This window comes from Salmo salar, chromosome ssa01 (genome assembly GCF_905237065.1).
Source record: "Salmo salar chromosome ssa01, Ssal_v3.1, whole genome shotgun sequence".
NCBI classification, from domain to species: Eukaryota; Metazoa; Chordata; class Actinopteri; order Salmoniformes; family Salmonidae; genus Salmo; species Salmo salar.
This window is the reverse complement of record NC_059442.1, coordinates 127,366,593-127,393,827: the sequence shown is the minus strand read 5'-3', so window position 1 is coordinate 127,393,827 and position 27,235 is coordinate 127,366,593. Positions and strand designations below refer to the sequence as shown.

General features: G+C 42.8%; 1 protein-coding gene across 4 annotated transcripts in view; it reads right to left on the bottom strand.

Annotated features, from left to right (window-relative positions):
- Positions 1-27,235, bottom strand: part of LOC106561104 (contactin-associated protein-like 4) — a 206,707-nt gene that overhangs the window by 148,380 nt on the left and 31,092 nt on the right. For 2 of the 4 annotated variants that reach the window (XM_045688516.1, XM_045688526.1), the window contains exons 3-4: positions 7,077-7,270; positions 4,003-4,150 (exon numbers count right to left, since the gene is read on the bottom strand). In XM_045688516.1, coding sequence (XP_045544472.1) covers positions 4,003-4,150; positions 7,077-7,270 — 342 coding nt within the window. Of the gene's footprint in view, positions 1-4,002; positions 4,151-7,076; positions 7,271-11,792; positions 11,905-25,278; positions 25,813-27,235 lie in introns of those variants that run through there. The other 2 variants (XM_045688535.1, XM_045688540.1) reach the window with 2 other exon arrangements.

The following is a 27,235-nucleotide window of genomic DNA, read 5'->3' as shown; positions in this document are numbered from 1 at the left end:
ATCCTGTGAAAACGCAGCTTTTTTTAATGAATTGCGTAGTAAAACTGTGTTGCTCCACTTTCTGGAGGACAGAGTTTGAAATAAGTGGAATTCAAGTGTGATAGTTAAGGATATGGAGAAAACACTAATCTCCGGATTGCATTAAAGTGGACTGTTAGCTAGCTAGCTAACGTTAGCTGGCTGGCTCACTAGCTAACGTTACGTGTATGATCTTATTATTTGTATCTCAGAGCCATTTGCTTGACTAGCTAACATTAAAACTGGTTGGTTAGCTACTTGCAGATTCATGCAGGGTAGTAACGTCATGAGTTGGGATTATGGTTCATTGTTTAGCTAGCTAGCTAGCTACATGTCTTAACAAAAGACTCCACTATGCAAGTAACCATTCCGGGTGCATTCGTAAATTCACCTACTCCGATTTCAGAGCACTCTCATGTGCGTGCCAGAGCGCAGATTAACTGATACATTTATGAATGCCGGTAAATGGCCGGTAAATGTCGGCAAAAAAAGTGTAATTAAATTGTTGCCAGCAGCACAGTTACAGTCACCAACGCTTTGGATAATATGAAAACAGCCTAACCAGCTCTGCTAGGGCGAGTAAAATGGTTAAAGTTTGGGTGGGGCTAAAGCTTAAGAGGGTGTGAATGATGCTGAATGGGTGTAGACAAAGAAGAGCTCTTCAATATGTACCAAAACATTATAAGGCAAATTTCTCAAAAAGTGAGGTTACAAGTTTATCAACTTTCAAAGTCGAATTACTTTCCCACTGTTCCTCAAATGCAGTGTATGACATACCATTTTGTAGCTCTGTGTCTCTGCTTTTATTAAAAACACCACTTCAAATGTTACTACATAAGACCGAATCAAGACGGTCAGTCACATATTTCCCTCAGATTACACAGACCTACAAAAGAATTCGAAAACAAATCCAATTTTGATAAACTGCCATATCTATTGGGTGAAATACCACACTGTGCAATCACAGCAGCAAGATTTGTGACCTGTTGCCACAAGAAAAGGGCAACCAGTGAAGAACAAACACCATTGTAAATACAACCTATATTTATGTATATTTATTTTCCCTTTTGTACTTGAACTATTTGAACATTCTTACAAAACTGTATATAGACATAATATGACATTTGAAATGTCTTTATTCTTTTGGAACTTTTGTGAGTGTAACATTTACTGTTCTTTTTTTCACTTGTGTTTATTATCTATTTCTGTCACGTTCGTCGTAAAGATGGGATCAAGGCGCAGCGGGAATGTGAATACTCATCTTCTTTATTTACACTTAATCAAAAACAACGAGGAGAAACAGTCCTGTAAGGTACACAGCTACACACTGAACAACTACCCACAAAAACCCATGAAAAAACACCCCTACTAAATAGGACCTTCAATTGGAGGCAACGAGGAACAGCTGCCTCCAATTGAAGGTCAACCCAATAACTAAACATAGACATAGAAATAGACTAACATCGAACATTAACCAAAAAAAAAAAAAAACACATAAAACAAACACCCCCTGCCACGTCCTGACTAAACTTACAATAACAAATAACCCCTTTACTGGTCAGGACGTGACAATTTCACTTGCTTTGGCAATGTAAACATATGTTTCCCATGCCAATAAAGCCCATTAAATTGAATTGAATTAGAGGGAGTTTGTATACCTACAGGGTCCATTCTAAATTCAATAGCTAAATGATCCTTGGTATATTAAAACAATTCCTTATGTTAGCTTACTAGAAACCCAGCCCTGGGCCCTTAGACTTTAGGGGGATACAATACGCATTTCTTCAGTAAAAAGACAGGTGCTGCTGATAATACTGACATCGTTGTCAAGGCACAGGCAAAGGACAAAGTGACTTCAGAAAGTATTCACACCCCTTGACTTTTTCCACATTTTGTTGTGTTACAACGTGGGATTAAAATTGACTTAGTTGTCATTTTTTTGTCAACGATCTACACAAAATATGCTGTAATGTCAAAGTGGAAAAAAATTATAACATTTGTAAAAAATAAATGAAAAATAAAACTATAATATATTTTGATTAGATAAGTATGATAAGTACCCCATGAGTCAATACAAGTTATAATCACCTTTGGCAGTGATTATAGATGTGAGTCTTTCATGGTAAATCTCTAAGAGTTTTCCATACCTGGATTGTACAATATTTGTATATTATTGTTTTTAAAATTCTTCAAGCACTTGGGGTCCCGGGGACCGAGTTTGGGGAACCGTGGCGTAGCCCATGTATCGGATGCTGTCTGGCCAAAAATGATGCTGTCTGGCATGTCATACTTTTTTTGTCCAGCCAGCATCAGATACATGGCCTACATATAATAAGACAGAGGGGTGCTGTTTCGCTTGCTCGGATGCTTTCTACGGTGAGATATTTTCAGCCACTTGCGAATTGAATGAAAGTTGGCGGGTGTCCTGTTCGGATGCTGGAATTATTTTGGATGAACGTGCGAAGGTAACCTACTTTCTGAAGTGATTTGCTTGACAATCAGATGAGAACATCATGACTGGTTATGTTCATGGCGCTTTACAGTTCAATGACATGTCTTTACTATGAATAAATCCCTATTATTTTGAAGTGGGGGGCTCAGAATGGCCTCTGGCTGGGGCCTTCAAATCACTGCCATACATACTTTAATATACACTGAGTATACTACTGTAAACATTAAGAACACTTGATCTTTCCATGTCATTGACTGACCAGATGAATCCAGATTAAATCTATAATCCCTTACTGATGTCACTTGTTAAATCCACTTCAGTCGGTGTTGATGAAGGGGATGAGGCAGTTTAAAGAAGGATTTTTAAGCCTTGAGATAATTGAGACATGGATTGTGTATGTGTGCTGTTTAGAGGGTGAATGGGCAAAACAAAACATTTAAGTGCATTTGAACAGGGTATGGTAGTAGGTGCCAAGCGCACTGGTTTGTGTCAACAACTGCAACGCTGCTGGGTTTTTCCCGCTCAACAGTTTCCCGTGTGTATCAAGAATTGTCCACCACCAAAAGGACATCCAACCAACTTGACAACTGTGGGAAGCATTGGAGTCAACATAGGCCAGCATCCCTGTGGAACGCTATCGACACCTTGTATGCCCCGACAAATTGGGGATGTTCTGAGGGCAAAAGTGGGGGTCGCAACTCAATAGGAAGGTGTTCCTAATGCTTGGTAAACTCACTGTATAATATATTGTAATTTGGGTAACACTGTTATACCCAGCTACTTCCCTGGCATTTAATTTACATGATTACCGATTACATGGTCATTACAGAAAAATGACCAAATACAACTATTTATTTGAATTGGGCTGTTGAACAATTATAGCACTGGTAGCACTCACTGAGTGTTTAAAACAAAAACTTCCAGATTGTAATTCCATACCCAAAAGTCAGATAAATTCGCTATAAATAAGTATAAACAAACCCTGGACACTAATTGTTTTGAGAGTGAAACCGTCTGTTCTCACGTATAATCATTCAAAACACAATATAACATATCAAAACACATCCACTCTGTCCTCTCCCATTTGTCTCACAATACATTTCCTCCCACTAGTGCCACCTACAAAAAGAACAAAAAAACAATTCATATATTAATGTAATACAACTCATAAATCATCGCTCTACATGTTGGACTGATTAAAAAACAATCCTGGGATAGGTTGTTGGACTGAGGGAGAAACAGAGACCTAGCATCCAGAGTATGAGAAAGAATATACAGTATATGTCTGTGTGAGACAGAAATGACAACAGTGAAAATAAAATAGCTTCAGCTTTCGCATATTGTTTGTTGGCTCATCTTAAGAAAAAAGCAGTTAGTACATGTACACCTACAGTAGTTTCTTTCCTAGTTTAATAATGGAAAAAATATCCAGGGGGCAAAACTGGTTGCAATGACATCAATACAACCAGATTAGAGTAATCTCATTGCAATAAGGAAATGATGTCCTGTCCAACCCCCCTGGCTGTACTTACTGTAAGGGCATCCGTAGGCCTCCAGCCTCAGGCCTATCCTCCCGTTAGGGTTCCAGTCTAGAGGAAGTAACCGTAGGAACCTGGCAAAGACTGGCTGCTGCAGTTTGAACTGCACCACACTGTCTGCATTGCTGTTCCCAGTGAACGCCTGGAGAAACACACAGAGGGCACAAACATACAGAGAGGGTTAGGGTTAATGGATAGTTCATTGAAATGTTGTTGACAGTTAGTTGAACATCTACAAACAGTCTATTTGGGACTATCCAAATAAACAGTTACCATATGCACTACCTGATTTACCACTGTATGATATAATTGTTTTTCTTCTTTGGATCAGAGGAGGCTGGTAGGAAGAGATATAGGAGGACGGGCAACTTGTAACGGCTGGAATGGAATTCATGGAACTGAGTCAAACATGTGGTTTCCATATGTTTGACGTGTTTGATACCATTCCATTTCAGCCATTACAATAATCCTGTCCTCCTACAGCTCCTTCCACCCGCCTCCACTACTTTGGCAAACCCACTTTTTTTTCATGAAATAAAAATAGATACTCCCACACTGATGAATGCTCCCAATAGCTTTGCCTCCACCTATTGAGAAGAGCATATGGCCACATTGATAAAGTGGCTTCTGAAAGGGGTTTGTTACTGATGAGATTAATAAGAAATGTAATACTGATGCTCTTTCGGTCTCGTGTTTGCTGGCAAATACTTAGGTCTACTATTTGAGTAATGAGCGTCGTTAACCTCTCTGATCCTAACTTATGTTTCTAATAAGACATGCACATATTACATAGCAGTATTGTGTTCTATTATTTGTCCTCTCCTCCTGTTCCCTGGCTATGTCCCAAATGGAATGCTATTACCTATTTACTTTTGACTAGTGCTGTGTATGGGCCCTGGTCAAAAGTAGTGCACTAAATACGGAACATGGTACCATTTGGGACACAGCCCCTGTCTCTCATTAATATGGATAAATAATGGGTTCATCCCCTAGGAGTTTTCCATCCTACCTTTGAAGAATTCCATCCTACCTTTGAAGTTGACACTCCAGTTAATTGGTGGTTCACACGCTAAAATAAGGGTGAAATACCCAATTAACACTGTTAACGTCCTAACTATTATTGTGAGATAGACAAGAGCCAGGCCAGTAGCTCCCTTTCATGTTGGCTAGGGGAGACCATAAAGTGCATTCGGAAAGTATTCAGACCCCTTGACTTTTTCCACATTTTGTTACGTTAACAGCCTTATTCTAAAATGTATTAAATCTTTTTTTTCCTCATCAATCTTCACAGAACACCCCATAATGACAAAGCAAAAACAGGTTTTTAGAAAATTGAAATATCACATTTACATAAGTATTCAGACCCTTTATTCAGTACTTTCTTGAAGCACCTTTTGGCAGCGATTACAGCCTCAAGTGTTGTTGGGTATGACGCTACAAGCTTGTCACACCTGTATTTGGTGTGACAAGTTTCTCCCATTCTTCTTTGCAGATCTTCTCATGCTCTGTCAGGTTGTATGGGGAGCGTCACTGCACAGCTATTTTCAGGACTTTCCAGAGATGTTCGATCGGGTTCAAGTCCGGGCTCTGGCTGGGCCACTCCAGGACATTTGGAGACCTGTCCCAAAGCCACTCCTGTGGTGTCTTGGCTGTGTGCTTTGTGTGGTTGTCCTGTTAGAAGGTTAACCTTTGCCGCAGTCTGAGGTCCTGAGCACTCTGGAGAAGGTTTTCATCTCTCGATACTTTGCTCCGTTCATCTTTCCCTCGATCCTAACTGGTCTCCCAGTCTCTGACGCAGAAAAACATCTCTACAATATGATGCTGCCACCACCGTGCTTCACCGTATGGATGGTGCCAGGTTTCCTCCAGACGTGACACTTGGCATTCAGGCCAAAGAGTTCCATCTTGGTTTTGTGTTCGAAAATCTGCATAATTTGGAGGGCTGAGAAGCATCCTCATTGTCTTTGAAGAGAGAGGATGAGCCGTGTGTCTGGTGAAGCAAAGTGTTAAGCCCAACAAATTCCCCTGTTTTCTGCTAAGGAAGCTCAGTAAGCTGCATCTCATTTGTGTGTGTGTGTGTTCCCATACGTGCGTGCGTATGATTAAGCTCAGGAAGCTGCCTTTCATTTGCTCCGGGAGGGAGGTGTCCCTTTGAAATATGCCAGAGTGAAGGTACAAATCCCTCCAACGCCTGCCCCCAGTCTGACAAGCCTTCGCTCATAGAAGAGAAAGAGAGAGAGAAGAGCACTCATCCCTTAAACTCAAACTTATTAAGCCCAGTCTGAGGAAACAAAAAACACGTACCAGGACTTGTGACTGGTACTGATAGTAGACTCCTGCTGTCAACTGGAGTTTAAACACCCTCTAAGAGGTTCTTAGGATTGATGAGATTATGTGCAGAAATTTGATGCCAAGTACTTAAAAATATGCATAGTCATACTGTGAGTATAGAAGAGGTCTGTATGCACATATGTTGTGAAATCAGAATTGTTTTATTGACAATCTTTCTAATTATCTCTTCCTCGTGTCAGCTAAAATTAACAGATTGCTATTTAGTACCGAAAGCAAGTAACAAGGATGGCAACACACTAAAATGCAGCTATATCCAATAATTCTCTCAGCCAACAGTATAGAGCTAAGCTGGGCTTTTCCTGCCTTCCAGTGATTCATCTATTATTCATTGATAGTGAAAGGACGCTTATGAGGCTATTTGAGAGTTTGGCTACATTGTGTACTTGGTAGCGTCTGAAATGGCACCCTATTCCTATATAGTGCACTACTTTTGACCATAGTCCATGGGCCCTGGTCTAGCCTCTGCTACAGGCTTTCACCTCACCACAACGTGAGCGAAGCCTAGGAGCAGAGGCTAGCCCTGGTCAAACGTAGCACAAGGGTGCCACAGGGTGCAATTTCAGATGCAGCCATATGGTCTTTGCTCTGTGACTCCAATGCTGCCTTGCAGGTTTAAATGACTACAACCAGTCAAGGTTGCCCACTGACCCTGACACTGTCTTCCAGGTATGATTACCTACAATGTACACTAGTCAAGGTTGCCCACTGAGACTTACCCCGATGCTGTCCTCCTGGCGGTACTGTTTCCAGTTGCGTCCCGTGTCGCTGAACATGAGGAGGAAGGAGGAGACCCAGTCTGAACTGCCATAGCGACCCTGCGTGGCCACGGCTGTGATCTCTGTCCGCTCCCCCAGGTCCACCTCCAACCACTGGTACTTATTAGACTCTACAGGAGCCCAGCCTCCGGCACCTGAAGGAGAAACACACAGGGATCCCACATATTGTAACTCTTTACATTATAAACTAACTCTATGAGAAGAGGAACAGACACACACAGACACAAAGGGGCAGTTTCCCAGACAAAGTTTAAGTCTAATCTTGGACATTAAAAGCATTTCCAATGGTGATTCTCCATTGAGAATGGTTTTCAGTCCAAGACTAGGCTTAATCTTTGTCTGGGAAACCGGCCTTATGACAGAAGGAACACGCACAGACACACAATATCCAACATCTTGTAACTTATTGTTAATGATAGTCTATTGATAGTTTGTTGAGCATCGGGGGCATCTCAAAATAAAGTGTTATCACAAACCCTATAAGAACAGGCATAAACCTTAAGGAAGATAGTGTGATAATGTGTATTTGTTTATGAGTGACCCTGTATAACGTATTGCATGACTCAATGGTTCTCAACCCTTTTTGGTTATTTTACCCCAACCACATTTTGCTCTGCATGAAGTACCCCCTCATGTGCAACTGATCATTAGGCCTATATTCTTATGAGTCTTCCCAAGGACCCCCTGTGAATAGGCCAGGTACCCCGCTGACGGTACCCATCATTATATTGTAAACTCTATGAGAGGAAAAATACACTTTTGAGGGGAGCGTTTGGGAAAGTGTGTTTTTAACATATGGGTGACCTTATAGTTCAGGGGATGGAATTTCATTTTTAAAAAGAAACAAATGGGCTTTAGATAAACAAACCTGTCAACACAAACAGCATACGATAAGCTTGTGCGTACTCTCGTTTGGTAGCAGTCTAGTATCCTACAGTATTGTCGCACATATGACATACACTGAATAAACCAAACATTAGGAACATCTTCCTAATATTAAAATGCACCTGTGAGCCTGGCACCTACTACCATACCCCGTTCAACGGTACTTAAACCTTTTGTCATTCCCATTCACCCTCTGAATGGCACACATACACAATCCATGTCTCAATTGTCTCAATGCTTAAAAAGCCTTCTTTAATAACCTTTTACTGCAGTGGGCTATATTAGAGTCATTGTCATAGGCGTCGTTGAAGGGGGACCAAAACGCAGCAGGTAAAGTGCTCATCTTCTTATTTTATTAAAGAAAACACTTAATCAAAATAAACAAATGACAAAAACAGTCCAGTAAGGTGCCAGACTATACTAGAAACAACCACCCACAAATCACAAGAGAAAACAAACCCAACTAAATATGGCCTCCAATTAGAGACAACCAGCTCCCTCTAATTGGAGGTCATTGCCAAAAAATTCAACATAGAAATAGAAAACTAGATAAACACATAGAAATAGAAAATATAGAACATAAACCAACAACACCAAACCACACAAAACAAACACCCCCTGCCACGCCCTGACCAAACTACAATGACAAATAACCCCTTTTACTGGTCAAGACGTGACAGTACCCCCCCCCCCCCCAAAGGTGCAGACCCCGAATGCACCTCAAAAACAAAACCCCACAAAAACAACCCCAAACTTAAAGGGAGGGAAGGGAGGGTGGCTACCGTCAACGACGGGCCCTGTGCTACACCCCCCTTCCCAATCCTCCCACTACGGAGGTGGCTCTGGGCATCGCTGGAGACTCAGGGCTGAGGGGCGTTGCTGGAGACTCAGGGCTGAGGGGCGTCGCTGGAGACTCAGGGCTGAGGGGCGTCGCTGGAGGCTCAGGGCTGAGGGGCGTCGCTGGAGGCTCAGGGCTGATGGGCGTCTCTGCAGGCTCTGGACTGTAGGCCGTCTCTGCAGGCTCCGGACTGTAGGCCGTCTCTGCAGGCTCCGGACTGTAGGCCGTCTCTGGACTGTAGGCCGTCTCTGGACTGTAGGCCGTCTCTGGACTGTAGGCCGTCTCCGGACTCTAGGCCGTCTCCGCAGGCTCCGGACTGTAGGCCGTCTCCGCAGGCTCCGGACTGTAGGCCGTCTCCGCAGGCTCCGGACTGTAGGCCGTCTCCGCAGGCTCCGGACTGTAGGCCATCTCCGCAGGTTCCGGACTGTAGGACGTCGCCGGAAGCACTGGACGGGGAACTGTCACCGGAAGCTCTGGACGGGGAACTGTCGCCGGAAGCTCTGGACGGGGAACTGTTGCCGGAAGCTCTGGATGGGGAACTGTCGCCGGAAGCTCTGGACGGGAACTGTCGCCGGAAGCTCTGGACGGGGAACTGTCGCCGGAAGCTCTGGACGGGGAACTGTCACCGGAAGCTCTGGACTGGGAATGCGCACTGATGGCCTGATGCGTGGGGCTGGCTTAGGAGGCGCCAGACTAGTAACACGCACCTGAAGGCTAGTGCGGGGAGCAGGAACAGGACGTACAGGACTGGGCTGGTGCACTGGAGGCTTGATGCATGGGGCTGGCTTTGGAGGCGCAAGACTAGTAACACGCACCACAGGGCTAGTGCGGGGAGCAGGAACAGGACGTACTGAGCCGGGCAGGCGCACTGGAGGCCTGATGCGTGGGGCTGGCTTTGGAGGCGCCAGACTAGTAACGCACCACAGGGCTATTGCGAGGAGCAGGAACAGGACGTACTGGGCTGGACAGGCGCACTGGAGGAAGAGTACAAGAAACAGGAACAGGGTACACTGGGCCCTGGACCCTCACTGGTGGTCTGATGCTTGCAACTTGCATCACCGGTCCTGGCTCGATGCTGGCTCTAGCATGACACCTGTGAGGAGCTTTCACCAAGCGCACCGGGCTGTAGCTGCGCACTGGTGAAACCGTGCGTATCTCCGCATAACATGGTGCTTGCTTGATCCGTCGCTCCCCATAGTAAGCACAGGTGCTCCTTCGTGCCCTTTTCGCCAGTACCTCTCTCTGGAATCTCGCGTCAAGCTCCTCGCTTGATTCCTTGACTGGCTCCTTTTTGCTCCATGGCTCTCTCCTGTACGCCCGGGAAGTTAGGTCAGGGCTCCCCCCTGACTTAACTAAACTCCCCGTATGCCCCCCCAATTCTTTGGGGGAGTGCTGCCTCCTCACCTCCTGAAATGGAGGATATAATGCCTCATACCTCCGTCGTTCCCTCTTCGCTTCCTCCAGCTTCTCTTTCGGGCGCTGGTACTCCCCAGCCTGGCTCCATGGGCCCTTGCCATCGAGGATCTCCTCCTATGTCCATGACTCCAAATAGCTCTCCTGCTGCTTCTTCCTCCGCTGCTTGGTCCTTCTTTGGTGGGTGGTTCTGTCATAGGCGTCATTGAAGGGGGACCAAAACGCAGCAGGTAAAGTGCTCATCTTCTTATTTTATTAAAGAAAACACTTAATCAAAATAAACAAACGACAAAAACAGTCCAGTAAGGTGCACAGACTATACTAGAGACAAGCACCCACAAAACACAAGACAAAAACAAACCCAACTAAATATGGCCTCCAATTAGAGACAACGACAACCAGCTGCCTCTAATTGGAGGTCATTGCCAAAAAACCCAACATAGAAATAGAAAACTAGATAAACACATAGAAATAGAAAATATAGAACATAAACCAAAAACACCGAGCCACACAAAACAAACACCCCCTGCCACGCCCTGACCAAACTCCAATGACAAATAACCCCTTTTACTGGTCAGGACGTGACAGTCATAGGGTGTTTCTTGGTGATACTTTAACAAATGTTCTTTAAAACAAAAGTATATACCTAACAAACATGGTTATGTGCTTAAAAAAAAGAAGACACCTGTACCATGTCAGATATAGAGTTGAAATGTATTCCATTTTGAGTTCGCTTCCCAATATTACACTTTATATACACATCACAGAAGACTGAAATATAACAAAACCCTTTGACATAGAAACACCGGATTTTCCAATTAAAATTCCATCCACGAGGCCACTAGAGAGCAATTTGGTAACTTGACTGCAGGAAAGGGTCCTCCCCTTCATCTACACTGATTGAAGTGGATTTAACAAGTGACATCAATAAGGGATCATAGCTTTCACCTGGATTCACCTGGTCTGTCTATGTCAATGAATGTTTTGTGTACTCACTGTACATAATCAATTAACAGATTCGGTACAGTGCACTGTATATCATCTCTGGGAATATAGCAGCCTTGCACAACGAAATTGAACCTAAACACATCAACATCCATTACAGAGCTGGTAGCAAAACGAGGAAGAATGATCCCACATCAGGTGATGTGCACACACAACCTCATGTTTCTTTCAATACATACAAACACATGGGATACATTCTTCTCAGGTATCATTGGTATTCAAGGCTCGTATATAAGCAAGCAGTCACTCTCCATTTGCCAGTAGCAAACACATGATACAATTATATTCATTTGACAAAGCAGAGCAGAGCAGCTCCAATAATGCAGCAGACTGGTTTAAATGTGCAGAAAAGTCTTCTGTGACATTTCAAATCACTCATCAGATTCAAAATAAAGTAACCACTCAAACTGGAGCTCTGGATATGACTGCAGTAAGGTTTAGAGTCAATCCCCTAGATGTAATGACAATCCCCTACTTGTAATGACTGTGATATATGGTTGTCTTACCTTACCTACCTTAGTTGAATGCACGTTCTGGATAAGAGCATCTGCTGAATGACCAAATGTAAATGTAGATAGAAAAAAATAGAGCAATCGAATCAGCAAAGTGTCCTGTTCCATGAAACCACACAACAGGCTGTGGAACAGGAACAGGTCTTTGGCTTCTGCAGGAGCCAGGAGGAGGGAGAGAGGGGGTAGCCAAAGAGAGACATGAGGAGGAGGAGGAGGAGGAGGAGGAGAAGAAGTGATGAAATAGCACTGTAGAATGGAGACACCATCGTGCGAAAGAAGGGACCACAGGATGAGAGGTGTGCTAATGTCTGTGACAGAGGGGAAGTAGAAAGTGCTGAGTCGGGCAAAAGCACCACCTCAGGGCCCCGGACACCAGATGGACGAAGTGGGAGCAGAGAGGAGTCTAGAGGAGGTACCCAGGCTTCCAGCAGGGCCGGCCCAAAGACACAACACAAGACAGCTAGAGGACCGAAACTAGTCACACCGCAGCTGGGAATAGAAATGTCCCAATAAGCTGCAGTGGGCCTTACTCTATACAGAGAGACACACAGAGCCTTTTAAGTAACCAACACAAAAACACAGAGGTTAAAGGCCACTTAACATTTGCAAAGATGATGTCATCTAACTAAGCTGACGCAAAAACTCTCCAGGAACTGGTAGGAATCCCACAGAGACTTAGGGACCAGATTCTCCACACTTCTCCCAAAGTGTGCACTAGCACAATACCCATACTATGTACACTACATGTAAGGTTCTATTGAATTACATCCTTCAGCACCTCACACCTGCACCAAACTAAATAAGAAAGATAAAGATAATCTAGGACATACTACATACACATGTAAATGTTTAGATGTTGTACACTAAGCTATGTTTCATTCCTTATCTGAATGCGAAGTGAATGAGTTGGTAGTTATTTATATTCATTATCCTACTTTATTGTTTATTTAACCGCCTATTGGTTCCACTCATACTGTCTGGTCAGTTCAGGGGCAAGACAACACGGTGCCCATATGTGTTGGCATTTAGGACAAGAGGCAGCGAAAGGCCAGGTTGAATAAGCACTTAACTTTAGTAGCAGACAGATGCTGCCATTGACACAGCGATGAGAGGCAGAGAGCAAACACATTGACCTTTGCTCAATACTGCCGATGGAATAGACAACATGCAGGGGGAACAAAGAATAGAAGAGTACACAATACCAGGAAGGAATCCACCTACAAAGACAGAAGACAAAGACAGAGTATTCATCCCAAATAGGCCCTGGCCCAGGTCAAAATGTCACGTCCTGGCCAGTATAAGGGTTAATTAGTATTGTAGTTTGGTCAGGACGTGGCAGAGGGTATTCGTTTTGTGGTTCGGGGTGGTGTGTTTGTTAAAAGGGTGTTTGATTTAGTATTTCCGGGTTTTGGTTTATGTTTAGGTATTTCTATGTTTAGTCTAGTGTGTCTGGTTCTATGTTGAGTTAATTGGGGTTGGACTTCCAATTGAAGGCAGCTGTTTGGTGTTGCCTTTGATTGGAAGTCCTATATTAGTTGGGTGTGTTTGTCTTGTATTTTGTGGGTGATTGTTCTGTGTTGAGCCTATGCTTTGCCAGACTGTTGGTTGTTCGTTTATTCTCGTGAGTTCGTTTCGTTTTGTTGTTTTGATGTTCATTTAGTCTGTAAATAAATACACACGATGAGTATACACATACCTGCTGCGTTTTGGTCCTCATTCACCGACGACAACCGTGACACAAAAGTAGTGTATAGGGTACCAACAGTAGAGCACTCTATAGGGGACAGAGCGCAATTTGGGATGCATCCAAATACTGAAAATGGGTTGTATGAAGCATGTTTATGAGCTTTTATCTTTCATTCTCACAAGCAATTAACACATGAATGTGTTTTATTCTGTCTTAAAAATTGGCCATTTTTTAACAGGAGGGCTCGTATGTCTATTCATTGCTGCTGGGAAGCAGAATGTCACGTCCTGGCCAGTAAAGGGGTTATTTGTTATTATAGTTTGGTCAGGACATGGCAGGGGGTATTTGTTTTATGTGGTTCGGGGTGTGTTGTTTATGTAGAGGGGTGTTTGATTTATGTATTCCGGGGTTTTGGTCTATGTTAGATGTTTGTATATTTCTATGTCTGTTCTAGGGTGTTTAGATCTATGTTTAGGTATTGGGATTGGGGCCTTCAATTGGAGGCAGCTGTTTATCGTTGCCTCCGATTGAAGGTCCTATAATTAGGAGTATGTTTGTTATGGGATTTGTGGGAGGTTGTTCTTTGCACTGCTGTGGTTAGCCTGCAAGACTGTTAGTTACGTCGTTTATTGTTTTGTTTATTTAAGTGTTCAAAAATAAAAGTGAAAATGAGCACTCAACCCGCTGCACCTTGGTCCACTTACTACGACGACCGTGACACAGAACTGGGATAACTATAGTTTTAATTGTACTTTGTGAAAAGTAAAACAAATTTGCAGGGGAACAAATAGTTATTTTGGAGGTGACAACAAATATTTAAATACAGATCCCCAAAAATTACTACTTTTTAAAACTATTGGAATACAGATCTCAGAAAGTAACAACTAAAAAAAGTATTTAAATACATATCTCAGGAAGTGACTACTTCTCTGAAACTATTGGATTGGCTTCCTTCAATTAGTGTCTCTCTTCTCCCCACCCCCCCCCAAGGGACGGTTTTTAAGCTAACGTAGGCTAATGTGACTAGCAGGAGGTTGTAAGTAACATGAACATTTCCTAGGACATAGACATGTCTGATATGTACAGAAAGCTTAAATTCTTGCATTTCATAGATGGTGCAAAAAAAAAAAAAAACGCATGGTTTTTCTTTGTATTATCTTTTACCAGATCTAATGTGTTATATTCTCCAACATTCATTTCACATTTCCACAAACTTCAAAGTGTTTCCTTTCAAATGGTATCAAGAATATGCATATCCTTGCTTCAGGTCCTGAGCTACAGACAGTTAGATTTGGGTATGTCATTTTAGGTGAAAATTGAAAAATGGGATGGATCCTTAAGAGGTTTTAATGTCCATTGCCCCAGGTGTACAAAATTAAGTCAAACTAATTAGCCAATGATATTTTGTAAAGATAAGTATACTGAACAAAAATATAAACTCAACATGCAACAATTTCAAAGATTTTACTGAGTTACAGTTCATAGAAGGAAATCAGTCAATAAATTCATTAGCGCCTAACCTATGGATTTCACATGACTGGGCAGGGCGCAGCCATGGGTGGGTCTGGGAGGGCATAGTCCCACCCACTGGGGAGCCAGGCCCAGCCAATCAGAATATGTTTTTTTCCCACAAAAGTGCTTTATTACAGACAGAAATAATCCTCAGCACACCCCCTCCCCCTCTTCAGACGATCCCGCAGGTGAAAAAGCCGTATATGGAGGTCCTGGTTACACGTGGTCTGTGGCTGTATGGACATTTGGATGTACTGCCAAACACTCTAAAACAACGTTGCAGGCGGCTTATGGTAGAGGAATTAACATAAAATTATCTGGCAACAGCTCTGTTGGACATTACTGAAGTCAGCATGCCAATTGCATGCTCCCTCAAAACCTGAGACATCTGTGGCATTGTGTTGTGTAACAAAACTGCACATTTTAAGTGGCCTTTCATTGTCCCCAGCATAAGCAGCAACTGTGTAATAATCATGCTGTTTAATCAGCTTCTTGATTTGCCACACATGTCAGGTGAATGGATTATCTTGGCAAATGAGAAATGCTCACTAATAGGGATGTCAATAAGGATGTTAACAAATGTGTGCACATCATTTTTGATACATTATATTTTTGTGCATATGGAACATTTCTGAGATCTTTTATTTCACCTCATGAAAAATGGGACCAACACTTTACATGTTGCATTGATATTTTAGTTGAGTATATCAATCCGTTTTGATGCTCAACTACTGTATAACTCTTTCAACATGCCATTGAAAAGGTCAAAAGCTGCAATACATTTTATAATACCTGAACATACTGCAGAGTAATTCAAAGCCATTTGCAAACATTACAAACAGCAAGTTGGATGCTTAGAAACAACTTTGAACATCTTGTCCATCTGAGAGTAAGTGCTCTTGTTTCAAATACACACTATACCGTCTTCAAAGGGATTGTTTACTCAGAATACAAAACTAACATGATTTTCCACCTACATTGGCTGTAGTTGATTCAAGAAGGCAGTTTTGGGATATTTAGTTTCTTGTTGACACTTAATAGCCATATTTTGTAACTGTTAGTATTCTCAGTAACACTTAACATTAAACTGTGGTTGTGCTTGTGAAATAAAACTGGAATTACTTTGAGAAAAAGTTTATTAGCATGTTGTTACATAATACTTTGGTAATTGCATTTTATTTGCAAAGCAATGAGCTGATAGTGACGGTTCCTTATTCCACTTATGTAATTACTCCATTATTATGCAATTATAAAGCAATTTCCAAAGTCCTATGTAACAACAATGTTGCTATTGTCATAATCAACATTACTACACATGTATAGGAACTTGATGTCAAGTGTAACTATGTGTCTAGTGTCTAGTTTGAGAAACAGACGCCTCACAAGTCCTCAATTGGCAGCTTCATTAAATAGTACCCGCAAAACACCAGTCTCAACATCAACAGTGAAGAGGCTACTCCGGGGTGCGGGCCTTCTAGGCAGAGTTCCAAAGAAAAAGCCATATCTCAGACTGGCCAATAACAAGCAAAGATTAACATGGGCAAAAGAACAGACACTGGACAGAGGAACTCTGCCTAGAAGGCCAGCATCCCAGAGTCGCCTCTTCACTGCTGATGTTGAGACTGGTGTTTTGCGGGTACTATTTAATGAAGCTGCCAGTTGAGGACTTGTGAGGCGTCTGTTTCTCAAACTAGACACTAATGTACTTGTCCTCTTGCTCAGATGTGCACCGGGGCCTCCCACTCCTCTTTCTATTCTGGTTAGAGCCAGTTTGCAGTGTTCTCTGAAGGGAGTAGTACACAGCGTTGTACGAGATCTTCAGTTTCTTGGCAATTTCTCGCATGGAATAGCCTTCATTTCTCAGAACAAGAATAGACTGATGAGTTTCAGAAGAAAGTGATTTGTTTCTGACCATTTTGAGCCTGTAATCGAACCCACAAATGCTGATGCTCCAGATACTCAACTAGTCTAAAGAAGGACAGTTTTATTGCTTCTTCAATCAGAACAACAGTTTTCAGCTGCGTTAACGTAATTGCAAAATGGTTTGCTAATGATCAATTAGCCTTTTAAAATGATGAACGTGGATTAGCTAACACAGTGTGCCATTGGAACACAGGAGTGATGGTTGCTGATAATGGGCCTCAGTACGCCTATGTAGATATTCCATAAAAAAAATCAGCCACTTCCAGGTACAATCGTAATTTACCACACAAACAATGTCTACACTGTATTTCTGATCAAAATTATGTGATTTTCTTTCAAAAACAAGAACATTTCTAAGTGACCCCAAACTTTTGAACGGTAGTGTACTTAGCTAGCGAATGCAGCTAGCTAGTTTAGCCTACTGAAACACCCGGCTCAAAACAGAGAGTGATGCTATGTTACCTAGCTGGCTATGGCTATCCAACACTGGAACTCTTCCAGGTCAAGGTAAGCTTTTGATTTTATTAATTTATTGCCATCAGGGCCTACCGGTGTAACTGCTAAACTGCTTGCTAAATGTACAGTGTATTGCATGATTATAGCGGGTTTACTAACGCATTAGTTCTAGTAGCTATGTTGACTTGACGTTAGCTAATATGGTGACAACTATGTAGGCTGTGTGTAAGGGTTAGCGGTTATGATATGAAGGTTTGGCTTGGAAAGGTTTTTTCGACTGGTCACAGACAGCTGATGTGTTCTGCACTGAAATCTACAAGCAAAGGGAAAAGGTGAGAGGAGGAGAGCGCATAGATGCGATATGGAATTATCCAGCGATTAAAGGGATCATGCTGTATGTATATGGCAGTTATGAAAGTGAACTGTGTTTGCATGTGAACAAGGGTGTATTCATTCCGCTGATTCTGTTGAAAAACGCTTCTTAAATGGAAGCAAACAGAATGAAACGGGGATGAACACACCTGAATTTGTCCAATAGAACTCTTGTTTGCAACTGTTGGACTAATGATTACATCATAGATCAGCTAGATGCAGGCAAGGTTATGTCAATGTCAGTCACCTTGATTACTCAAATTTGTACCTAAGTTATAAACTTTCATTCATAGGCTAGGTTGTAGCAATCTTATGATGGGTATAAGGGAAATTTGAGTATCATGTAGTAGCCTAAACCTATCGATGTTACATTGAGCTGGGTGAATGGAATATGAATGGCAGTCATCCAATATGCTGTAATAGAAATAAGGCCATGCTCATCAAAATTGTTATTGTCCTCCCTTATCTTAAACGGCACTGGCCACCACTGCTGTGCATGGTTATTAGGGTTAATGAAGTGTCATGGACGTGGGCATTAAACCACCGCTGAGCTGCTGCCCATTTACATCAACACATGATATTCCTGTTATTAGTAACAATATCAGTAGGAAATCATATTTTCTCTAAAATCAACACTTAAATGAACCATAACAGTTTTTCGTGAGCAAAGGTCTGAAAAAATAATCAGTGACAAGTGTAATATTTTACCCTTGTATGAAATCAGCACTTGCTGTAGCCAAACAGTGTAACATTTCTCTAATGCCAATCTCAAATCAAAAATCGAATCAAATGTTATTAGTCACATGCACCTAATACAACAGGTGTAGACATTACAATGAAATGCTTTCTTACGAGCCCCCAACCAACAATGCAGTTTAAAAAAACACTGACAAGAATAAGAGACAAAAGCAACAAGTAATTAAAGAGCAGCAGTAAAACAAAAATAGCGAGACTATATACAGGGGGTACCGGTACAGAGTCAATGTGAGGGGGCACCGGTCAGTTTGTGGTAGTACGTACACGTAGGTAGAGTTATTGAAGTGACTATGCATAGATGACAACAACAGAGAGTAGCACGGTGTAAAGTGGGGGGGGGAATGCAAATAGTCTGGGCAGCCATTTGATTAGATGTTCAGGAGTCTTATGGCTTGGGGGTAGAAGCTGTTTAGAAGCCTCTTGGACCTAGACTTGGCGCTCCGGTACCGCTTGCCGTGCGGTATACAGTATGTTGCACGTAACTACTTCACAGGAGAGAAAAAAAAGCCTTCTGGAACATGTGAACTTTCAAATCAAATCAAATTTTATTGGTCACATACACATGGTTAGCATATGTTATTGCGAGTGTAACGAAATGCTTGTGCTTCTAGTTCCGACAGTGCTGCAATATCTAACATGTAATCTAACAGCTCCACAACAAGTACCTAATACACACAAATCTAAGTAAAGGAATGGAATAAAAATATATACATATATATACATGGCCTTGAGATAGAAGCTGTTTTTCAGTCTCTCGGTCCCAGCTTTGATGCACCTGTACTGACCTCGCCTTCTGGATGATTACGAGCTGAACAGGCAGTGGCTCGGGTGGTTGTTGTCCTTGATGATCTTTTTGGCCTTCCTGTGACATCGGGTGCTGTAGGTGTCCTGGATTGCAGGTAGTTTGCACCCGGTGATGCGTTGTGCAGACCGCACCACCCTCTGGAGAGCCTTACGGTTGTGGGCGGTGCAGTTGCCGTACCAGGCGGTGATGCAGCCTGACAGGATGCTCTCAATTGTGCATCTGTAAAAGTTTGTGAGGGTTTTAGGTGACAAGCCAAATTTCTTCAGCCTCCTGTGGTTGAAGAGGCGCTGTTGCGCCTTCTTCACCACACTGTGTGGGTGGACCATTTCAGTTTGTCCGTGATGTGTACACCGAGGAACTTTCCACACAGTCCGTGCACGGCCACACAGTCATGGGTGAACAGGGCGTACAGAAGGGGGCTGAGCACGCACCCTTGTGGGGCCCCAGTGGTGAACATCAGCGAAGTGCCACATACATCTCGTGTCTGAGCCGTTGAATTGCGACTCCACTTTGTCTCTTTACTGACATTTCACTTGTTTGATTGCCTTGTGGAGGGAATAACTACACCTTTTGTATTCGACCATAATCCCTATCACCTTTCCATTGTCAAATGCAGTGGTTCGCACTTTCAGTTTTGTGTGAATGCCGCCATCTATCCACAGTTTCTGGCTAGGGTAGGTTTTAATAGTCACGGTGGGTACAACATTTCCTATGCACTTCCTTATAAACTCACTCACCGAATCAGCGTTTATGTCGATATTATTATCTGAGGCTACCAGGATTATCTACACTATTTTGTATGTTTGTGTGCCATCTGTAAATACAAATAAAATTGTTAAATTACGAGCCTAATTGGTTTAGCCACAGAAAAAGTCAGGAACCTTCCCACTAGCCATGATCGGCTGAGATAATGGATGGGTTGGACATACCGAGAGATGAGTTCAGATTGGTCTGCCAATTAGCTTGCTTCATGCTATAAAATGAGCTGATCAGCATGTGTAGATAATCCTTTCTACCGCATTTAAAAAATATATATCATGAAGAACTGCAAAAGTGTTGCTTCTGATGACCCTTCTGATGACAGTGATGGTGAAGAAACGGCGATCAACAGTGTTGTTGTCACAGAAGAAGTCGACTGAGTTTCGAAATCAGTGTAATGCCCGGTGGAAGCAGAGTATGGGGTAGCTAAGGAGAGGGAGTAAATGCAGGCGTTTGATTGCAAAAATGCAGAGGCAGTCGAAAAGAGGACACACAAAAGGCTGTTGTATAAAACACCTGTCTCCGGATTACATCTTCAAACTAAGGGCAACCATGGCATTCATGGCAGATAGGGAGAAGCATTCATCCATGTATACGGCTAATAGTCTAGCTAGCAACATTTTCAGATATTATACGTATAACATTTTGGCCGAAACTATTTTTCATTGCAAGTTAAAACTGACTGTTAGCTGGGAACTCTGGGAAAAATTGCTCTAACTGGGAAAAATAAACTGTCATCCAACTCGGGAACCAACTTTCCGACCTGAAGATCAGTGGCGTCATGATTTGACCTCGTATTTTTCCAAGTTCCCAGTTGTTTTGAAAGCATCATTAGGTTCACTGTTTAGCTAGCTAGCTATGTCTAAACAAGTCTAAACAAAATTACATGACCCATCAAGTTAGCCAGGTGTGTTTGAGCGTGATTACAATCATCTATTGTATCTCATGAGTATGTGTACATGTCTAGACAATAATGACCCATCCACTTTACATCTCTTTCTCCTCTTCAATGGCGGTTGGCATCCAATATGTTGTATTACCGCCCCCAACTGAACTATAGTATAGACCATTACACTTTGTGATAGAAAATGAGAAAGGGGAACTGGGATTTTTTTGTTGAAATCTATAAAAAAGATAAATATTTTTATTACACTACCAACTAACCCTATACTCATTAAAACCCATCACCTTATTCCACTACTTTAACCCTATCTGATCCTGTCCCAGGCCAATGTCCTGAGCGGACGAGACACTACCACACAACACACGCTGTAACTCTTCTGAAGTGAAATCTCGTACCCCCAAGTACTCTACAGCTGCCACCACAACATATATTTTCTGAGATTTACATTCCATTTCTGTGGTACATTTGATAACCATTGCCATGAACGCTAAGAAGCCAACCTTAAGCATATATCACTCATTGGCCTATCCTTCTTTGCTGGCACAGATCTACTATTCACAGGGATCCTCTCAAAATCCCTCACCCTTGACCCATCCTCCTCTACTTTCTTCACGGTCTCAGCATACGACACCTTCTGCACTACTCTGACTGTAGACACATCAACCTGCCTCTCTCGCACCAGCCACAAGTGTATCCCCCAAAACGACATAATCCTCTATCCCATGCCCTCCTGCACACTTTCCAGAGCTTGGAATCTCCCTGATCCTACACCAGGTCAACGGCCTGGGAGGACAGGACACTACCATTCAACACACAGACCTGTAACTCGTCTGCAGTATAATCTCATAAACCAAAGTACTTCTCTGCAGCTGGCATCACACCACCTTTTCTGTGAATTATGTTCCATTTCTGCAGTACAGTTGGTAACCATGGCATTGAATGCTAAAAAGCCAATCTTACTGAAGCACATTTCATTCGTAGGCCTATCACTTTGTACTGGCAAAATACTTATACTACTCACCGGGAACCTCTTAGGATCCCTCACCCTTGACCCATCCTCTACTTTCTTCACTGCCTAAGCATACAACACCTTCTGTACATCTCTGACCATGGTAACCTCAACCTGCCTGTCTCGCACCGGACACTTCTGATACTCAGCAACACGGGCAGCACCCTATTCCCTACATAGCGCACTACTTTTGACCAGAGCCCTATGGTGAACTGTATATGGAGTAGTGCACTGTATAAGGAGTAGGATACCATTTGGTATGCACATAGCTCTGTTAAGAACCTATTTCAGGCCTGGTCTGTGCTGCGCTCTCTCTCTTTAAGAGAAGAGATAGGGAAATCATGGCCGACATGACTTTGGCAAGTTGTACCAGCTTTTTAGCGAAGAACAGATGCGTGTCTAATGAACGGGCGACTCTCTCATCAATAATGTACTGTTTTTCCACCTGCTAGCAAATTAATGAGAAATAGAGAGCCGTTTAGGGTGCGGGGTCTTGGGTGACATAAACCCTCCAATAATGGCCATATGAATAGCATGGCAGATCGTCAGAGGGAAACACAGGGCGGAATTAGGGAGGTTTAATTGCAACATAATTAGGCCAATGCAACGCTGATAGGACTTTCCAAGCTGGCATCTGGCTGAGCTGTCAGTTAAGGTAAATGTTCACCAGACCAAATACATGGAGAGACCAATCAGACCAAGAAACAGGAGTGGGAAATAGATCAATATGTGATTAGCCAATAGTACTTCATAGAGTTAATTTCAATGAATGAATTTTAATTTCACTTTAAAATCTAATTTGATCTTTTTAGAAAGTGATTACCTGGCGAGGGGATATTTGGCGAGGGCATGAACTGAAGTTGTCCGAATTTCTTCCACACTGTATATCTCCATTAATATAACATCTACATTTCCAGTAGAAATGGACCATCTACATTTCCTGCTTGAAAGCAAACCACAATATCCAGAATTCATAGTGATTTCAGGATGTTGTACCACCACAGTCGAGATAGTTCCAGTTGAGAATGAGAGTCAACAGGTAGCTAATGTTACTTACTGGACCAGCCACTCGTTCATAGAACATCAGCTTGCGAATAACTATTTAACAACTGTAAAGTTTATTCATAGTATGGCGTTCAGTACCTGGATGTAAAAACTTCAAGCAAGCGCAGGCTGCTGAGGTAACATTTCATTGGTTACTTTGCAAGCTAACGATAGCTACGTTAGGTTTCGTTAGCTACAGCCTGCCGGACCCTATCTAACTGTTAGCTAGCGAACTACTGCAAGTGACTGGCCTATGTGTTCTATTTACAGAGTCCAATCCCATCAACATCTGCAGCACCAGGAACTAGTCTAAATCACCTTTGACTGCACAATGCTGGCAAGAGCCAAAGTGTATAGTCTATGAGTCCAAGGTCATGGAGCTCATGAAGTTCTGCCAGACCAGCTGAAGAACATTCAGGACCCTGCCTAAAACATTCAGCCAACATAATATCCACATTCAGTTAGACTGATGTTGTAGGTGTCATGCCTGCTCCCACTCCCCCTCTCTGGCACTCAATAGCGCCGGTCGGCCCATCAATCCGTACACCTGTCACCATTGTTACGCGTATCAGCGTATCATTGGACTCATCTGGACTCCATCACTTATTGATTGCCTCCCCTATATCTGTCTATTCCTCAGTTTCCTCCCCATGTCAGCATTGTAATTTTGTTCCCCCTGTCTGCTGTTCTTGTTTTGTTATTTATTAAATGTTCACTCCCTGTACTTGCTTCTCGCCTTCCAGTGTCTGTCCTTACAGAATGCTGATACCCCATTTTGAAGCATCAGGGAGTTTTTTTGTTTTTTGTTGGTGACGATGGGTCCGGGTGCCACTGCCGAAGGAACCGGGGGTGTCTCAGCTGGCTCGCTAGGCTTCCATGCTTTAGCTGGCTTGAGAGGTTTTCTTGCATCAGCCAGCTCGTCAGGCTCCCACACCTCGACCGGCTCGTCGAACTCCCACGCCCCGTCAGGGTCGCCCAGGTGGGATGCCGGGTGGTGCACCTAAGGGGGGGAAGGGGGGGGATTCTGTCACGCCTGCTCCCGCTCCCCCTCTCTGGCGCTCAAGCGCACCAGGCAGCCCATCATACTGGGCATTTTATACTATGCTACTGTAAGGACAGATGCTGGGAGATGAGAAGCAAGTACAGGGAGTGAATATTTAATAAATAACCGACATGAAACAAAACAAGGAGAGCGTCTGGACAGGGGGAACAAAAACTACATTAATGCTGACACAGAGATGAAACTGAGGAATAGACAGATACTTGTCACCTGTCACCATCTTTACGCGCATCAGCGCTTCATTGGACTCACCTCGACTCCATCACTTATTGATTGCCTCCCCTATATCTGTCTATTCCTCAGTTTCATCTCTGTGTCAGCATTAATGTTGTTTTTGTTCCCCCTGTCCAGACGCTGTTTTTGTTTTGTTTCATGTTGGGTATTTATTAAATATTCACTCCTTGTACTTGCTTCTCGTCTCGTGACAAGTGACTAAATGATTCCAGCTGCATCAGAAACCAATAAAGTGTTGACTTCAACTTCTGGATCAATTCATCGTGGTATCCATGAAATGGATTTGGAAGTAACTAGCTATCTTACTCACAGAGGTAAGCTTACACAGCAGTATGTAGGAACAGTTATGGCAATGTTTGACATTGATAAAAAATATACTGCTAATGCCTATAATAAATACTACAGTTCTACAAAAGGAATACTTGCATATGGTGTGTTTGGTGGGTGCAGTGAGGTGCATTCACTTTGATACAAAGGCAGTTGTTTGGTATGGAACCTTTCACATCTCCTCTTGAGACAAATTGCTTGAATGGCCCCAACACCACACAGGTATTGATACTCAAAGACTAATATCCCACTGGGCACAGACTTCAATTCAACATCTATTCCACGTAATTTAATAGATTACGTGGAAACAACTTTGATTCAACCAGTTTGTGCCCAGTGGAATGAGTCATAAACCCAAAGTTATTCCTTTAGTCTTCGTTACCATCATCAAAACAGTTCTTCAGTTTTGCTCGTAATGAGATGCACTGAGGCTAGCTATAAATTCAGGCTACAGTACATAACTTTAGGCTACAGTACATTTTGGGTATAGCAAACAAAGCTAACTAGCTTGGCCTTTAGTGGTACTAGCAAGCCCCGTTAAGTCCGAATCGATCACAAAATGATACTGTATTGAACAACACTGCCTTGTGTAAAAAGAGAGCTTATAATGCTAGCTAGCTACCGCCAGCAAAATAACTTACTCATTTGTCATTTGCCTTCCTGGTCCAGCTGGTCTAGGCTGCCTCTGACAGTTGTTCTTGGAGGTTCTGAATAATGTCTCCAGCACCCCTCTATCCATATGTGCGTCAAAACTTTGATGTTCTGTCACACACACACACGATCCATGGGGTCTGCACTGACCCTCTCCAGTAAGAACTGTTCGTGATTGAATTTGTTGCAGCACAGACATTTCTCATCTGTCGGCATGGCTGCACAGCATCCGCATAGGCAGCACTATTCGGAGTCTGACCATGGCTCACCATCGCTGCTTGCTGGTCTCGCTAGTCTTGTTCTCACTGTCTCAAGTCCTCTTCAGTGTATTCCGGGCTGAAATGAATAGGGCTGTATGGGACATACGGTTTCGTCGTCCAGCTCTTCTTGGAAAGAGGAATCATTAGCAGCCATTGTAATTATTTAGCAATCTCGGAGAGACAGTGCACGATAGCATAGCTCCCGTGAACCTGTGAAACTAATACCGACACCGTTTTGATATGCCTGCCTTCGAGGGTGGGAACACAATTGGAAAAGGAAGTTGCACTCCCGTCAGACTGTAGTCTTTACAAGGCCTGGGAAAATGAGTCAACCTAGATACGTTGCAATGTCGTGGCAGATAGCAATGATTCTATTGAACAAGGACAACCATGGCTCTATTGTCCAATGGTTCTATTTAACAAGGACAACCATATCTGCTCACTTCTAGCGTGATCGTGCAATCGGTGAAACACAAAGGCCACAATAATTGCTACAAAACATGAATCCATTCATTTTGCAGTCTCCCACCACAAAAATAAAAAAATACCTCTATGGTACATAATTATGTCTGAAACACCACTCGTCAGTCATAACTATGTAGGGAGACTGGAATAACACCCCAAATAGTGTCTAGTGATGAAGTTTCCCTTTAAACTGGAGACAGAGTAACTCATAATTAGAATTAAACACAGTTTCTGTATTCAAGGGGACAGGGCAGTGATGATGAGAGGGAGGGAATGAGAAAGGGAAAAGGAGAGAGAGAAGTTATTAGAAAGACAGAAGGGGGAAAGGGAGAGAGAGCAGAATAGGTATGAAAGAGAGAAGAGGAGGGAGGGAATGGAAAGGTAATGAGAGAAAGGGGAGAGGGCGGGAGGGATAGATAGAGAGAAAAGGAAAGAGGGAGAGAGATAGGGAGAGGGGGAGGAAAACGAGAGAGAAACTGGGTTGAACTAAGTAAACTAATTATGTTTTATTGGAGGAGAGAACGAGAGCGTGACAGAGAGAAAATAAAAGTCAGAGGGAGATCAAAACCTGGCCTGCCATAATGTGTTCTTGTTCCCCTAGGGAGGGTGTTTAACCAGATCTGATCCTGACTGGATCTCAATGGGTTTTTCATGTTTCTACACAACCTTGGATTGCATGGACATGGCACATATCTGATCACAGCATGTGTAGAATAGTTGGTGGGTTGGTGTGTGTAAGTGAAAGTGCAAAATGGAGGGCCTGAATAGCATTCTAATTCTAATTTGAAGCTCAGATGGTAGAGCATGAGGCTCTACCTCATGTGTTCGATTCCTGGACCACCCTTATGTAAAATGTAGGCACGCATGACAGGAAGTCGCTTTGAATACAAGCGTCTGCTAAATGAAATGTATTTTTATATTATATTATTGACTAGAGAGGGTAACCAACCAATCGACTCTGAGGACAGTCTGAGGACAAACAATATAATTTGCATGGATCAGACAATAGGCCATTTTGATATGTTCTTACACAATGACCTTACAAACTATATACTGTATGCAATCCTATCACCACTGTTCTCATGTTGCTATTCTCTGATTATAACTGGTGAATGGAAGTATTTCATTCACTATTTCAATCAACTTAGTTGTCAGATCACAAAAGACCATTCTTAATAATAAACAAGCCTGGTGAGAAGATGGTATACCAGTAGAACTGAAC